The sequence below is a fragment of the Kogia breviceps genome, chromosome 13 (genome assembly GCF_026419965.1).
Source record: "Kogia breviceps isolate mKogBre1 chromosome 13, mKogBre1 haplotype 1, whole genome shotgun sequence".
Classification (NCBI taxonomy): Eukaryota; Metazoa; Chordata; class Mammalia; order Artiodactyla; family Physeteridae; genus Kogia; species Kogia breviceps.
Window position 1 is genome coordinate 75,909,732 of NC_081322.1, and position 12,726 is coordinate 75,922,457.

At 50.7% G+C, this 12,726-nt stretch overlaps 1 protein-coding gene across 1 annotated transcript in view; it reads right to left on the reverse strand.

The window, feature by feature from the left end:
* The window catches only part of ZC3H12D (zinc finger CCCH-type containing 12D), a 34,306-nt gene that overhangs the window by 16,024 nt on the left and 5,556 nt on the right, over positions 1-12,726 (reverse strand). The window contains exon 3 of the mRNA XM_059083199.2: positions 8,693-9,067. Coding sequence (XP_058939182.1) covers positions 8,693-8,997 — 305 coding nt within the window. The 5' untranslated portion in view covers positions 8,998-9,067. The remainder of the gene's footprint in view (positions 1-8,692; positions 9,068-12,726) is intronic.

The window sequence follows — 12,726 nt, forward strand, 5'->3', positions numbered from 1 at the left end:
GACCTCTCACTGTTGTGGCCTCTCCCGTTGCGGAGCACAGGCTCCGGACGCGCAGGCTCAGCGGCCATGGCTCACGGGCCCAGCCGCTCCGCGGCACGTGGGATCTTCCCGGACCGGGGCACGAACCCGCGTCCCCTGCATCGGCAGGCGGACTCTCAACCACTGCGCCACCAGGGAAGCCCCTAAAATTAGTTTCTTGATTACTATCTTTTCTGAGACTACCTATCTGTCTTAAACTGTTCAGAAGCCAACTTTCCATCCCTGATGCCTTTGATGGGTGTGTGATTTGGGGCGGGGTTGGGGGCCGTAAATCACACACTCAATCCCTGTGAGTGGGCAATGGTGAGCAGGGTGACAAGTTCCAGCGACTCTGGAGGCAGGTGGAGGGGTGGCGGTTGGAGGTGCAGAGATTCAGGAAGAGAAGAGCTGAGGAATGGGGCCACCATCAGCTTCATGCAGCAGAAACTGGCCCCACGGCCTCTCAGACACAAGACTCCAAGATGGCAGACCCCCAACCAAGAGGCTCCAAAGGACAGATACGTACCCCCCAGACCAGTGGAAGATGGAGGGAGTGTACATCTTCCCATCAGTGCAGCCAGTATCTTCCCTCTCTCCCTCAGAGGTGCCCTCTCTTCCAGCCTGAATTCCAGGCACAAGGGGGTCGAGGACTGGCTCTGAGAACTCCTAAGTTGGTCTCTCTGGAATGGAGGATTTTTCGTTCAGGTCCACCATTTTGCACACACTCTACCCCAGCCTCATGAGCCTTCTGGTCTCTAGAAGTGTGAAGATTATCTACGTTCAGTCCTTGCCAGGTCTTTTTTTTTACCAACCTCAAAACCTCATCATGGCTGACCTAGTCCTGGCCACAGAAAGTCCTGAGCAATGGCAGGGATGATACCAGAAGCAGGGGTCCCCTCCTCATCACGTGATGCTCTGTTTCTAGGAGACAGCAGAGCTCTCAGTCAGGTAATAAAGCTCAGCAGTCACCCTAGAAGCCCACACCCCACGCACAAACGGGAAGTACGTTAGCCAGAGGCACCCCTTCCCCTGGGCTTCTCCTCCACTCGCTCAGCATCCAGCTGTGAACATCTCCGTCAGCGGGGCGCTGTGCTGGGGGCCCGGGGAGCAGTGAACGAAGCAGGCCTCACCCCAGCTTCTTGGAGCTCATTCTTCACAGAGTCCCGTGTATCTGACCACTGTGCACATGTGCATAATTTAACTATTGTAAGAAGCCCTTGAGGAAGTGACCTTGGCCCCATTTCACCCTTGAGGAAACTAAAGCAAAGCCATGTGCTGGCTCGCCGATCTCAGAGCCTAATCTGTCGGGCTGCAAACTCTTCCTTCCCATCTCCGTTTATTCCTGCCCCTCTCCAGTCTCTGCTCTTGGGATGCAGACAGCAGCTTCTTCGGAGCAAAAATTACCACCTGTCCACAACACTATAAATCAACCGTGCTCCAATCAAAACTTGAAAAGAATTACCAGCTGTTAAAATGCTCGAGCTGGGGGAGGGACCTTAGCGCTTATTAACAGCCACTGAGAACCAGTTTATCAGGCAGTGAGCTGAGCGCCAGGTCCCGGGAAAAGGAAACAGGAGTGGTAGGATTTGAGCAAAGGGAGGTGGAACGGAAGTGGGTAGGTACCTGAGGCAAATCCTGCCTGACGAGGGTGTCTGGACAGCCACCATCAGCGCGTATCCGTTTACACTAACTGACAATCTAAGTGAACGCCCCTGTATCATTAACTGTTGCCCAGAAAGTCTGCAGAAACCAGCAGACGGTCTTATGAAGAGCGGGGCGCTGGTCTGGGAGTGGGACGAAAGGAAAGACAAGCGGTGATCACCGCTTGGGGTGTGAGATGTAAAGGCCCAACACTGATCGACTCTGTTGCTTACTTGGGGTTAAACTGCAAACACTCTGAACCTGGAGTTTCTAGCCCTTCCACCAAGAGATCTCCCCAGCTCAGGTCGGCGGGGAGATGGGGGGTGACCTCTGAGGGAGGGTGCTCCCTCATCTCATAAAAGGAGAAACGGGTGCAGACTTAGGTAGGAACCCAAGGCCAACGTTAGCTGGAGTCCATTGCGAGGCTGAGAAGCAGGTTGGAGCCCCAGCCCAGGAGTTTGCCCCTTACACCCACTGAGAGGGGCCTGATGACAGCCCCCATTGCCAACCTCAGCTCTCTCATCATTGAAGATTTGTTTCTCCAGAATACGCCAGATTCTGCTAAGGTTTTTAAGAATTTAAAAAGGTAAAAAACAACAAGTCAAGCGAAAAACCCTGTACACCCCCGAATGAGGAAACACTCAAATGAAACCCTTGTCAAGGCCAGTAAGAGGATGTGAAATCATCAGGTGGTTTTTTTCCCAGGCTGAAAGTCTTCAACTCACTCCTTTCCTAAATCTGCCTACAGAACATACACCACTGGTACTTGTCAGTACGTGTGGGTATTTGTGAGTTTGCCAGGCAAGAAAATGCTGGCAAGAGTTGGCAGCGAGAAACAACATTCTTCCCAAACACCACGGTGCAGCTGGTCACATGCTTTCAACGAAAGTCACCTTTTTAAAAACCTTCTGGACATTTTTCTTAAGGCCAAGCGTACAGCGACTCCAGCGCTCAGCTCACAGCTTCCTCTTTCCTGCACATACACACATGCACATACACGTACGCACACACCCCTGAAGGTGTAGGGACTATGCCACGCAGAGCCACCATTCGATGCACATGTGACCTTCTGAGGGTTCCCAACAGGCTGGCGGCTGCAGGAGGGGCGCCCTGGCCCCTGGCGAGGGACAGGGGTCTAGCATGTCCTGTCTGCAGCGGGCTCATCTGGAGAACCAGTCTGGAGCTCATCGTGCCTGGGGAGGACTTTGGGCGGCACAGGCAGCTCTGGCCCCGGAATAAAAGTCTATGGGGTCAGGGTCTCCCACTCTGAGACCAAAGATACACGGAATTAGCAGCCCAAAGATACACGGTGCTGGGGAAACGGAAAGAGCGCTGAATCCTGAGCCTGGCACTTATTGCTCTGGGACCTTTGGCGAGTTGCTGACTCTCTCTGAACCTCTGAAGAAGAAGAGACATTCTTTTATAAGAAAAATGCATTTATTTCTCTCACACATGCATAAAATAATCACCCTGAATCCTAGAATGTTAGAGATGAAAAACTACATAAGATTCTTATTATTCAATCCAACCTCTTAACTGTATATACAGGGCTCAAAAAAGTCAGGTGACTCTATTTACAATAGCCGGGTCATGGAAGCAACCTAAATGCCCATCGACAGACGAATAGATAAAGAAGATGTGGTACTTTTATACAATGGAATATTACTCAGCCATAAAAAGGAATGAAACTGGGTCATTTGTAGAGACGTGGATGGACCTAGAGACTGTCATACAGAGTGAAGTAAGTCAGGAAGAGAAAAACAAATATCGTATAGTAACACATGTATGTGGAACCTAGAAAAATTGTTCAGATGAACCGGTTTGCAGGGCAGAAATACAGACACAGATGTAGAAAACAAACGTATGGACACCAACGGGGGAAAGTGGGGGGTGGTGGTGTGATGAACTGGGAGATTGGGATTGACATGTACACACTGATGTGTATAAAACATATAACTAATAAGAACCTGCTGTATAAAAAAAATTAAATTAAAAAAAATTTTTTTAAAAAAAGGTCAGGTGGGGGCTTCCCTGGTGGCGCAGTGGTCGAGGGTCCGCCTGCCGATGCAGGGGACACGGGTTCGTGCCCTGGTCCGGGAAGATCCCACGTGCCGCGGAGCAGCTGGGCCCGTGAGCCATGGCCGCTGAGCCTGCGCGTCTGGAGCCTGTGCTCCGCAACGGGAGAGGCCACGACAGTGAGAGGCCCGCGTACGGCAAAAAAAAAAAAAAAAGGTCAGGTGACTCACGCGGAGGTAAGCTGAGGAGCTACAGCTGTACCGTCCATTATGTAGACACTCACGACATGTGGCTATTTACACTTCAAGTCAATTCAAAAGAAATAAAATTAGAAATTCAGCTCCTCTGCCACACCAGCCACATTTCCAGTGCTTGGCAGCCCCATGTAGCAAGCGGCCACCATATGGACCACCGTAATGCAGGTAAAGAACTTTCCATCCTCACAGGGAGCGGCTCTATTGGGCAGCCCTAGGCTAGAGGTCAGAACTCAGATGTTCGGACTCTAAGCCCTATGTTCTGTCCCCTGCTTCTGACCTCCCTAGCTTCCTACGTGAAATACAAGGATTTCAGCAAAACTACGGACAAGCATGAGGTCTGCTTCCCAGGTCCCAATCTTACATGCCCGCCACTGCAACTTAGAATTCACATTGAAGTTGACCCACCAGTTAGGAAATGATAAATGAAGCCATTGTTCCTGCTTGTAAGAACCAAATAGACTCCTTTTGTTGTAACAGTGAGGAGATGGGAGGTTTTTGGAATTGGGTGGTACGGTCCTTTTGAAACGACTTGAACAGAATGCGTGCACCGAACAAATACGTTCCCACTTATTTTATTTTATTTTTTTATTTTTTTATTTTTTTCTGTAGTACGCGGGCCTCTCACTGTTGTGGCCTCTCCCGTTGCGGAGCACAGGCTCCGGACACGCAGGCTCAGCGGCCATGGCTCACAGGCCCAGCCGCTCCGCGGCATGTGGGATCCTCCCGGACCGGGGCACGAACCCGTGTTCCCTGCATCGGCAGGCGGACTCTCAACCACTGCGCCACCAGGGAAGCCCCCCACTTATTTTAAAAAGCGCTTGGCCAGTGACACTCACTGCCGATCTCCAGAGAGCAGCCACCCCAGGCCTACTGGGTTCAGCCACTACAAATAGACTTGGGCTACACATTCTGAGGCTCTGGGGAGAGGAGCCCGTGGAAACTTCTAGAGTGATGGTATGGTCAGAGTACAAGGATGGAGGCCAGGGTCTGATGGAGCCAGTGTTGATCTTGGCCAAGCCCTTCTATGGCCTTCCTGTGCTTTTTCCTCTCTCAACTCAGATGGTCAGAGGCAAGGACAGATGACCCCCCTCTCACATTCTCTGTGCTAACAGAGAGGCTTAGCACCCTCCCGTAAAGCATGACATTATCTTTAACTGCTCATTCTACATCAGTGGTTCTTTACGTTTGGGGGATCACAGATCTTCTAAGTAGCTATTGGAAGCTGTGGATCTTCTCCCAAGGGAACCAATACATGTATACAGATTCCACTTTTTGTAAATCATTTCAGGCCACTGCTGGCTTTGAAGATGGAAGGGGCTACAAGCCAAGGAATGCAGGTGGTCTCCAGAAGCTGGAAAAGGCAAGAAAACATATCATTCCCTAGACCTTCCAGAAAGGAACACAGCACTGCCGACACCTTGATTTCAACCCAGGGAGACCCAGGCCAGACTTCTGACCTCCAGAACTACAAGACAATACATTTGTGTTGCTTTAAGTCACTACATTTGTGTGGTAATTTTGATACAGCGGCAATAGAAACTAATACAGATTTTTTTGGTCTTTAAAGATCCACTGCAACACAACTTCCCAAAGATAATGAGAAAAGAAACAAAAACAAAAACACATGGCTGAAAAGTCAGGCTCTTGTTCTCTGTGAGCAAAGGCAGACACAGTCCCAGGCTCCAGGGGACAAAGCCGCCATCAGCAAGTCGGCAACAGGCACCCTATAGGACGCGCTGCCAACAGAAGACAAGCTTCTCACCTGCTCAGGGCAGAAAGGACATGCACCCCAACCTGTCTTTTAGGCTCCTCCCCGCTCCTTCCAGGACCAGACAGCACATGAAGCAGCAGCGTCTTCAAAAACAGAGAATGGCAATGCCTGCGATACTACAAAACCTCCGCGAAGGAGAATTTTCAGAAACCATGTTTCTGAGGTTAACTGAGTTTTGAGGTCGGCAGATAACAAGTAGACTCCATGCTGGGTTTCAATTATCCGGCCCCTCTAAAGGTGCGTCCCACACTGGGAGCTATCCTTTACAAAAGAGGATCTGGCAGAGCCTGAGGTCAGGGGTCCTCTTGAAACTCCGGTTGGAGGACACAGGAGGTGTTATTGTAGGAGAAGGAGCGGGGGTGGATCTGAACATCAGACCCCAACTCTCTCCCAGACGTGCCTTTGAACAAATTAAGTCCCACCATCAGGGAGCTGTGAAATTTCTCTTTTTGTTCCTAACTAAGGGGATGCAGGGGGGCAGGGGAGGGGATGTTTGTGTGTATCTGCATATATGTACGTACACACCCTGAGAACACACACAAATACATGTGTTCTAGGTATCTGAGGTGGTTTTAGGCAGCACAAGTCTGAAAGAATTAATGTTCTGACACATTCTTCATAATAAGCCTGAGAGATGGTTTCCATTTGTAAGCCACAGACTAATTACAATCGTAGGAGGTGGGACTAAATGGATTTACCCAGAACATGTCTAGGTCATGTGCAAATAGAGGACGTGGTTTAAATGTGAATTCCAAGCAGCAACAGAGACTTTCATCAAAAGAAAACCCTCCACCATCACCCTATTGTAGCCATTCCTAAAAAACGTCTGGTCCCTAGGGCCTCCCTGGTGGTCCAGCAGCTAAGACTCTGGGCTCCTAGTGCAGGGGGCCTGGTTTTGATCCCTAGTCGGGGAACTAGATCCCACATGCCGCAACTAAGAAGATCCCACATGCCAGAACACACGTGGCAACGAAGATCCTGCATGCCGCAGCTGAGACCTCGTGCAGCCAAATAAATAAATAAATAGTAAAAAAAAAAAAAAAAAAAAAGTCTGGTCCCCAAAGAGAGAATGCTTTCCTGTAGCACCTGAAGTAGTTGTTTTACCCTGCAGCCATTCTGCTCTTTTGATCTGGAATCGGAGAGCTCATATAATCTTAGGACTGGAAAGGTCTTCGATTGAAGCAATATCATCTTACTTTAAATATAAGCTAGGGACTTCCTTGGCGGTCCAGTGGTTAAGATTTTGCCTTCCAATGCAGGGGGTGCGGGTTCGGTCCCTGGTAGGGGAGCTAAGATCTCATATGCCTCACAGCCAAAAAACGAAAACAGAAGCAATATTGTAACAAATTCAATAAAGACTTTAAAAATGGTCCATATCAAAAAAAAATCTTTACATGTAACCCACGTCTTTCTACTGATGTCCAGAGATAGAGGTGCCTCATCCAGACCAAGCAGAGGGCAGGCCCCCTCTCAGAACCCAGCAGACTTTCTCCCTAGGATGCTCAGAATCTACTGGATTCTTAAAAATCCCTTTAACTCCCCCAGGAATCTTGAATTAAGCAGGATTTCAGAGTCTCACCTATCTGGTGCCTACACAGAGCATGTGTGAGAATGCTTTACAGACGGAAGGACCAGCTCCTAGGCCCCAGGGAAAAGGCAGAGCTCCATTGCCTGTTGACGTAATCAAGCCCAGTCTCCGGAGACTTGGCTGGCTAAAACTTGAATGAACGCTTGAATGAACTTGTCCTACACACCAAGCAGGGCATATTGGAACTGCCCCCAAGCCTGGGCCATCTTGAGTTAACCTTTCCACACTTCTGTCCTGCAGCGCCCAATCCAAAGTGAGCCCAGGGACTTCCCCGGTGGCGCAGTGATTAAGACACCACGCCCCCCAGTGCAAGGGGACGGGGTTCGATCCCTGGTCAGGGAACTAGATCCCACATGCATGCCGCAACTAAGGAGCCTGCCTGCTGCAACTAAGACCCGGCACAACCAAATAATTTTTTTTTAATTTAAAAACAAAAAAAGAGTGAGCCCAAATTTTCAGGGAAAACCGCTCGGCCTGTCAGCCAAAGAATGCCCCGTTGACAACATTCAGCGCCGATAACACGGCTCTTCTCCATCCACCGTGGCTCAGCTTTTGGAAGAGGACGTGCATCTATTTGTAGTTGTGAGTGGCCGACTTCCTACGGCTCTGCCCTTTGCTGGGCTGCAGCTAAGCCAAGCGGTAAAATAATGTGCTTGTTTGGGCAAAGCCCCCTCCGTGCCCAGCGGGGAGTGTGGGTGAGGCTGCAGAGCCTGTCTCTCAGCTGAACTCGGCCTCTCCCGGAAAGATGGGGCAGGGCGCGAAGCTCTCATCACCGAAACACACAAAGACGCCAATACGCGGGTATAACACTGCCTCTACAGCTCAGGGGCCACGAGCACACCTCCCGCACCCAGCTAGGGAGCCACTCCACCACCAGGGCCGCCACCAGCACGGCTCCCAGCCCCCAGCAGAGGGCTTCCAGCACACGGTTCAAGTATTACGTTTTCCCATCTGCTTCTCATAACCTTGAGGGAAGTAGAAGAGCTCTCTCTTGACCTGCGTCAACAGAGGACGAAGCTCGAGATACCCCGGCTTTCCCAGAGTCGCACAGCTGGTCAGGGACAGACTCCAGACAGAAAGTCGTGCTCACCAAGGCCCAGCCCTAGGCTCTTCCCCGATTATCCCTGAGTTAGTACGATAAAAGCTGCCGTTTGTTGAACACTTACTTTGCGCCACCACTGCCCTAGGCGTTTCTGTGCAGCTCCGGTTCCTACAATTACCTTCTACGGAGGTTGTAGACCAACGTTACAGGTGCAGGAAGTGAGGCTCAGAGGGGTTAACTGACTTAGTGAAGGCCACACAGCTACTGAGGGATGGAATGGGGCTCCAAAGCTCCTCGGACTGACCCACCAGGAAGGGGGCAGTTCTCCCCGCCCGCGGCCAGGGGACGAAGAAAGCTACCTCATTGCCACGTTGCTGCCGTCGATTACTATGGGTCGCAAGGAACTGGCTGGGCTTCCTCTGTCTTCTTCCGGGTCCGCCCCCAGACCGCGCTGGGCAGAGTCGGGGTTCCCACAGGAGCCCCTGGGAACGAGCAGGGGTGCGGCGCTGCCCTCGTGGGCGCTGGGCCGGCTGCCCGTCTGGATCAGCTCCTGCAGCACGTCGTTGACCAGGGCGTCCTCACCCAGCTTGCCCAGTACCCGGACCACGTCCTCCCGGCCGTAGCCCAGCTTCTGGAAGAACTCCATCTTGCTCGAGCGCTCCATGCTGTGCCGGCTGGGCCCCCGTGTGGGTCCTGCCGCCGGCCTCCTCCTGGCAGAGCCGTACCGGCATGAGCTAGAGAGAAAAGGCATCCATCAGGGGTTTCCTGGGCAGAGGAGGTGAATTACGGGTGCTCTCTCTCCCCCCGGCTTATCTGTCAGGAAGTCACGTCGGGGCCTGGTCCCCTGAGGAGTTTCAGTGGCTCCGTGTGCTTGAAGAGCCGAGATGCAATCACAGTGCCTGTACTAGTGGCTCTCCCAGGCCTTCACCCAACTCCTGGTCCCCACAAGGGGGCCAGAGGGACCCAGAGCAGCTGAGCAGACCACCCAGCCCTGGGGACATTTGTGCACTGGCCAAAGAAACGTTGTTGAGGCTCTGCTATGGCTGAACTGTTTCCCACCTCCCAAATTCATATGTTGAAGCCCACCCCCCAGCCCCTCAGTATGTGACTATTTGGAGATCGGGTCTTTAAAGAGGTGATTAAGGTAAAAGGAGGTCAGTGGAGTGGGCCTTAATCCAATAAGACTGGTGTCCACATAAGAAGAGGAGATTTGGACACAGCTGGGTACAGAGGGAAGGCCATGTGAAAGCACAGGGGGAAAAAGGCCAACTACCAGCTAAGGAGAGAGGCCTCAGCAGAAACCAGCCCCACCGACACTGTGGTCTCAGGCTTCTGGCCACCTGAACTGCGAGGAGGTGATGATAATAGTAATAATAATTATAATAATAAATTAAAATTTTAAAAATATACCTATGAAGTCATCCCTTGGTTTGGGGGGCAGGGGGCAGGCTCCAGGACCCCTGCAGATACCAAACTCTGTGGATGCTCAAGTCCCTTATAGAAAATGCATTCGTATTTGCATACAACCTAAGCATATCCACCGGTATAGTTTAAAGCCTCTCTAGATTACTTATAATACCTAATACAATGTAATGCCATGTAAATAGTTGCCAGGGCATGGGAAATTTAAGTTTTGCTTGAATGGCCCAGGTCTCAGGCTTTGGGACCTCGTTGAGTTTGGTTAGCTGTTCAGGAGGAGCGGGGGTTAGCCAAGACAGAGGAAGCAGCAGCAGGTACAGATTCTCCCTTCCTCCGTGGGTCAGTCTTGCCCCTCAGCCATGCCCCACCAGGCCAGGAAGGAGGACAGGTGGCAGGACAGCTTCTCCAGGGCCAGAGCAGGTGAGGGGCTCAGCCTTCCAGGACCTGGGTCTGGGAGATTTCTGGGATTTGTTTTCGAATATTTTGAATCCACAATTGGTTGAATTCGAGGATATGGAGGGCCGATTGTATACATATTATACGTACATAAAATAAATACCAATTCTGTGATATTTTGTCACGGCAGGCCTGGCAAACTAATACAGCTCCTTGGCTTAAATAGGGGAGGACCGGGGCACGAACCCGTGTCCCCTGCATCGGCAGGCGGACTCTCAACCACCGCGCCACCAGGGAAGCCCCCTTGTGATTTTTAAAGCCAAAAATTTGGGACCATCTCCTTCTTGAGACTCTCTTCTCCCTTAGGTTGTACAACTTGGCCTGGGTCTCCTCCTAAGTCTTTCCAGCTCTTTTCTTAGCCTCTGCTCCCTTGTTCAATGTCAGGGCCCTGCCCAGGCCATCTTCCCTCCCCCTCATGACCTCCCCCTCCCCTCCCTAGATCAAGGAGCACACAACTGCACTTCTGGCTCAGACCTCTTGCTAAGCACCAGGCACACGTAGCTGTAAATCTAGGAGATAAATGCCCTGCAGGCTATTCGATAAAGTGCTGTGGGAACTCAGAATGCTGTCACTCAGCAGCCATTTGCTGAGCCCGCTTCAGTGGTTCTCAAAGTGGGGTCCAGGAGGAGCCCAAGACCCTTTCAGGGAGTCTTTAAGGTAAAATCTATTTCCATAATAATGCTTAGGTGTAATTGGGGGTTTTTTTTCCACTCTCATCCTCTCACGAGCGTACCATGAAGTATCCCAGAGGCTACGTGTCGTTGTGATATTGTGACAGCTTGAATGTGGAAGCAGATATGAGAAGCAAGTGGTCTTCTATTAAGCTGGCTATTAAAGAGATTTGCAAAAAATGAAAATCAGTGCCAGTCTTCTTACAAATTTGGGGGGTTTTGGAAAATAGAGTTCTTTTTCCTAAAATACATCATTTATATTAATATAATTGGTTTATTCTGATTTTAAAATAAATGAATATTTTTAAATTTCATAGTTTTCGTTTCTAATAAGGTACATATGCATAGATAGCTATAGCCCACATAAGCAAAAGTTCTTTGGGGTCCTTAATAGTGGATGTCAAATCCTTCAGCATGAAAGGCAAGGCCCCTCACAACGGCTGCAACCCTTTCTCCAGGCTCGATGGCCACGTACCGCTAGTCCGGTCTCACCTTTTCCCTGACCAGTGGCCAGTCCTTTTCCCTCAGGAAGGTTGTTCCCTTGGGCCGGGGTCCAATGTCCAAAAGGGGACACTCACCCGCCTGGCAGGCCAGCCTCACACCAGGGATTGTTCACTGTCCCGGAAAGACCCTGGTCTCTCAGGCCTGGAGGCCTCCCCTCGGGCTCCTCCCACTGCGGAGCGCCTGCCCCTCCTCCACCAGACCGAACCCCACTGTCACCTCCTCCGAGAAGCCCTCCCAGCCGTGATGGCCCCAGTCGTTCCCACCTGCACCCCTCCCTGCTTACGCCTGCTCTGTAGCACTTATTTGGGTTTGGAAGAGAGAGAGAAGGGAGGCTTGAGAGGACGGATGGAAGAAAGAAAAGAGGGAGGGAACACAAACAAGAGAAAAGGAAAGAGAAGAAAGACAGTACAGGTAACACGAACGTAAAAGTTTGTATTCACGTCGTTCTTCGCTTCAACATCACTTTCTTGTAGAGACTCTTACTTGGATTTCCCATCATCCCTGGTGGTTAGACAGGGTAGATAAAAGTACTCCCTTCTCACAGATGAAGAAACTGAGGTTCAGAGTAGTACAGAGTAAAAGGCTATACAGCTACTAAATGGCAGAGATTGACCATAAGTAGATACCCAAAAGAATGGGTTGCTCTGAGTTGTGTTCAGGACGGAGGCAACACCTTGCCATCACAGAAATGGAAAAACCAAAATACAACTGCGTCAGGTGACTTCTCTTGGGTCACCAAGTAACAGCTACGAGGAGAGTCCACATTTGTTTTGTGACTTGGCATTCTGGTATGACAGAAACATGAACATTTTCAAACTGAAAAAACTTGGCCCTTTCCCCTGGGGCGGGGGAGCGGGGGTGGGACCCTGACCTTGGCAGCTCCCCACAGAACCCTCAAGTTTCAACAGGGCTCCTTTTCTGCGCAGACTTCTGAAAGGCTATGTGTGGGACAGGAGGGCTGTTTTTACACGCAATTAACTGAAAGAATTCACCTACTTCAGAGGCTTTTTTTCCCCCTTGAGACTTTAAAATAACTTCGTTTCCTCATAAAATTTCCAAATAAGGGAGAACACGGGGGTGGGAGGCTGCTCTCTGCAGCCCCAGGTCACAACCCTCCCCCTTCAGCTGTGAGGGCCTTTGAGCTGCACCACTGCCAGCGGCTACTTTTTCCTTTCTATTTTTAAGACCTGAAAGTATAAACAATTTCATCTTCGTTTTCTTCCTCAATCTTGACTGGAAGTCACAAACAGCACAGATGATTAGTAACACTTTGAAAATCTTCCCAAGTCGCCTGAGTTCTGACAACGGTCAGCAGGGCACACTGCTCTGTACTCAGTGTCAAG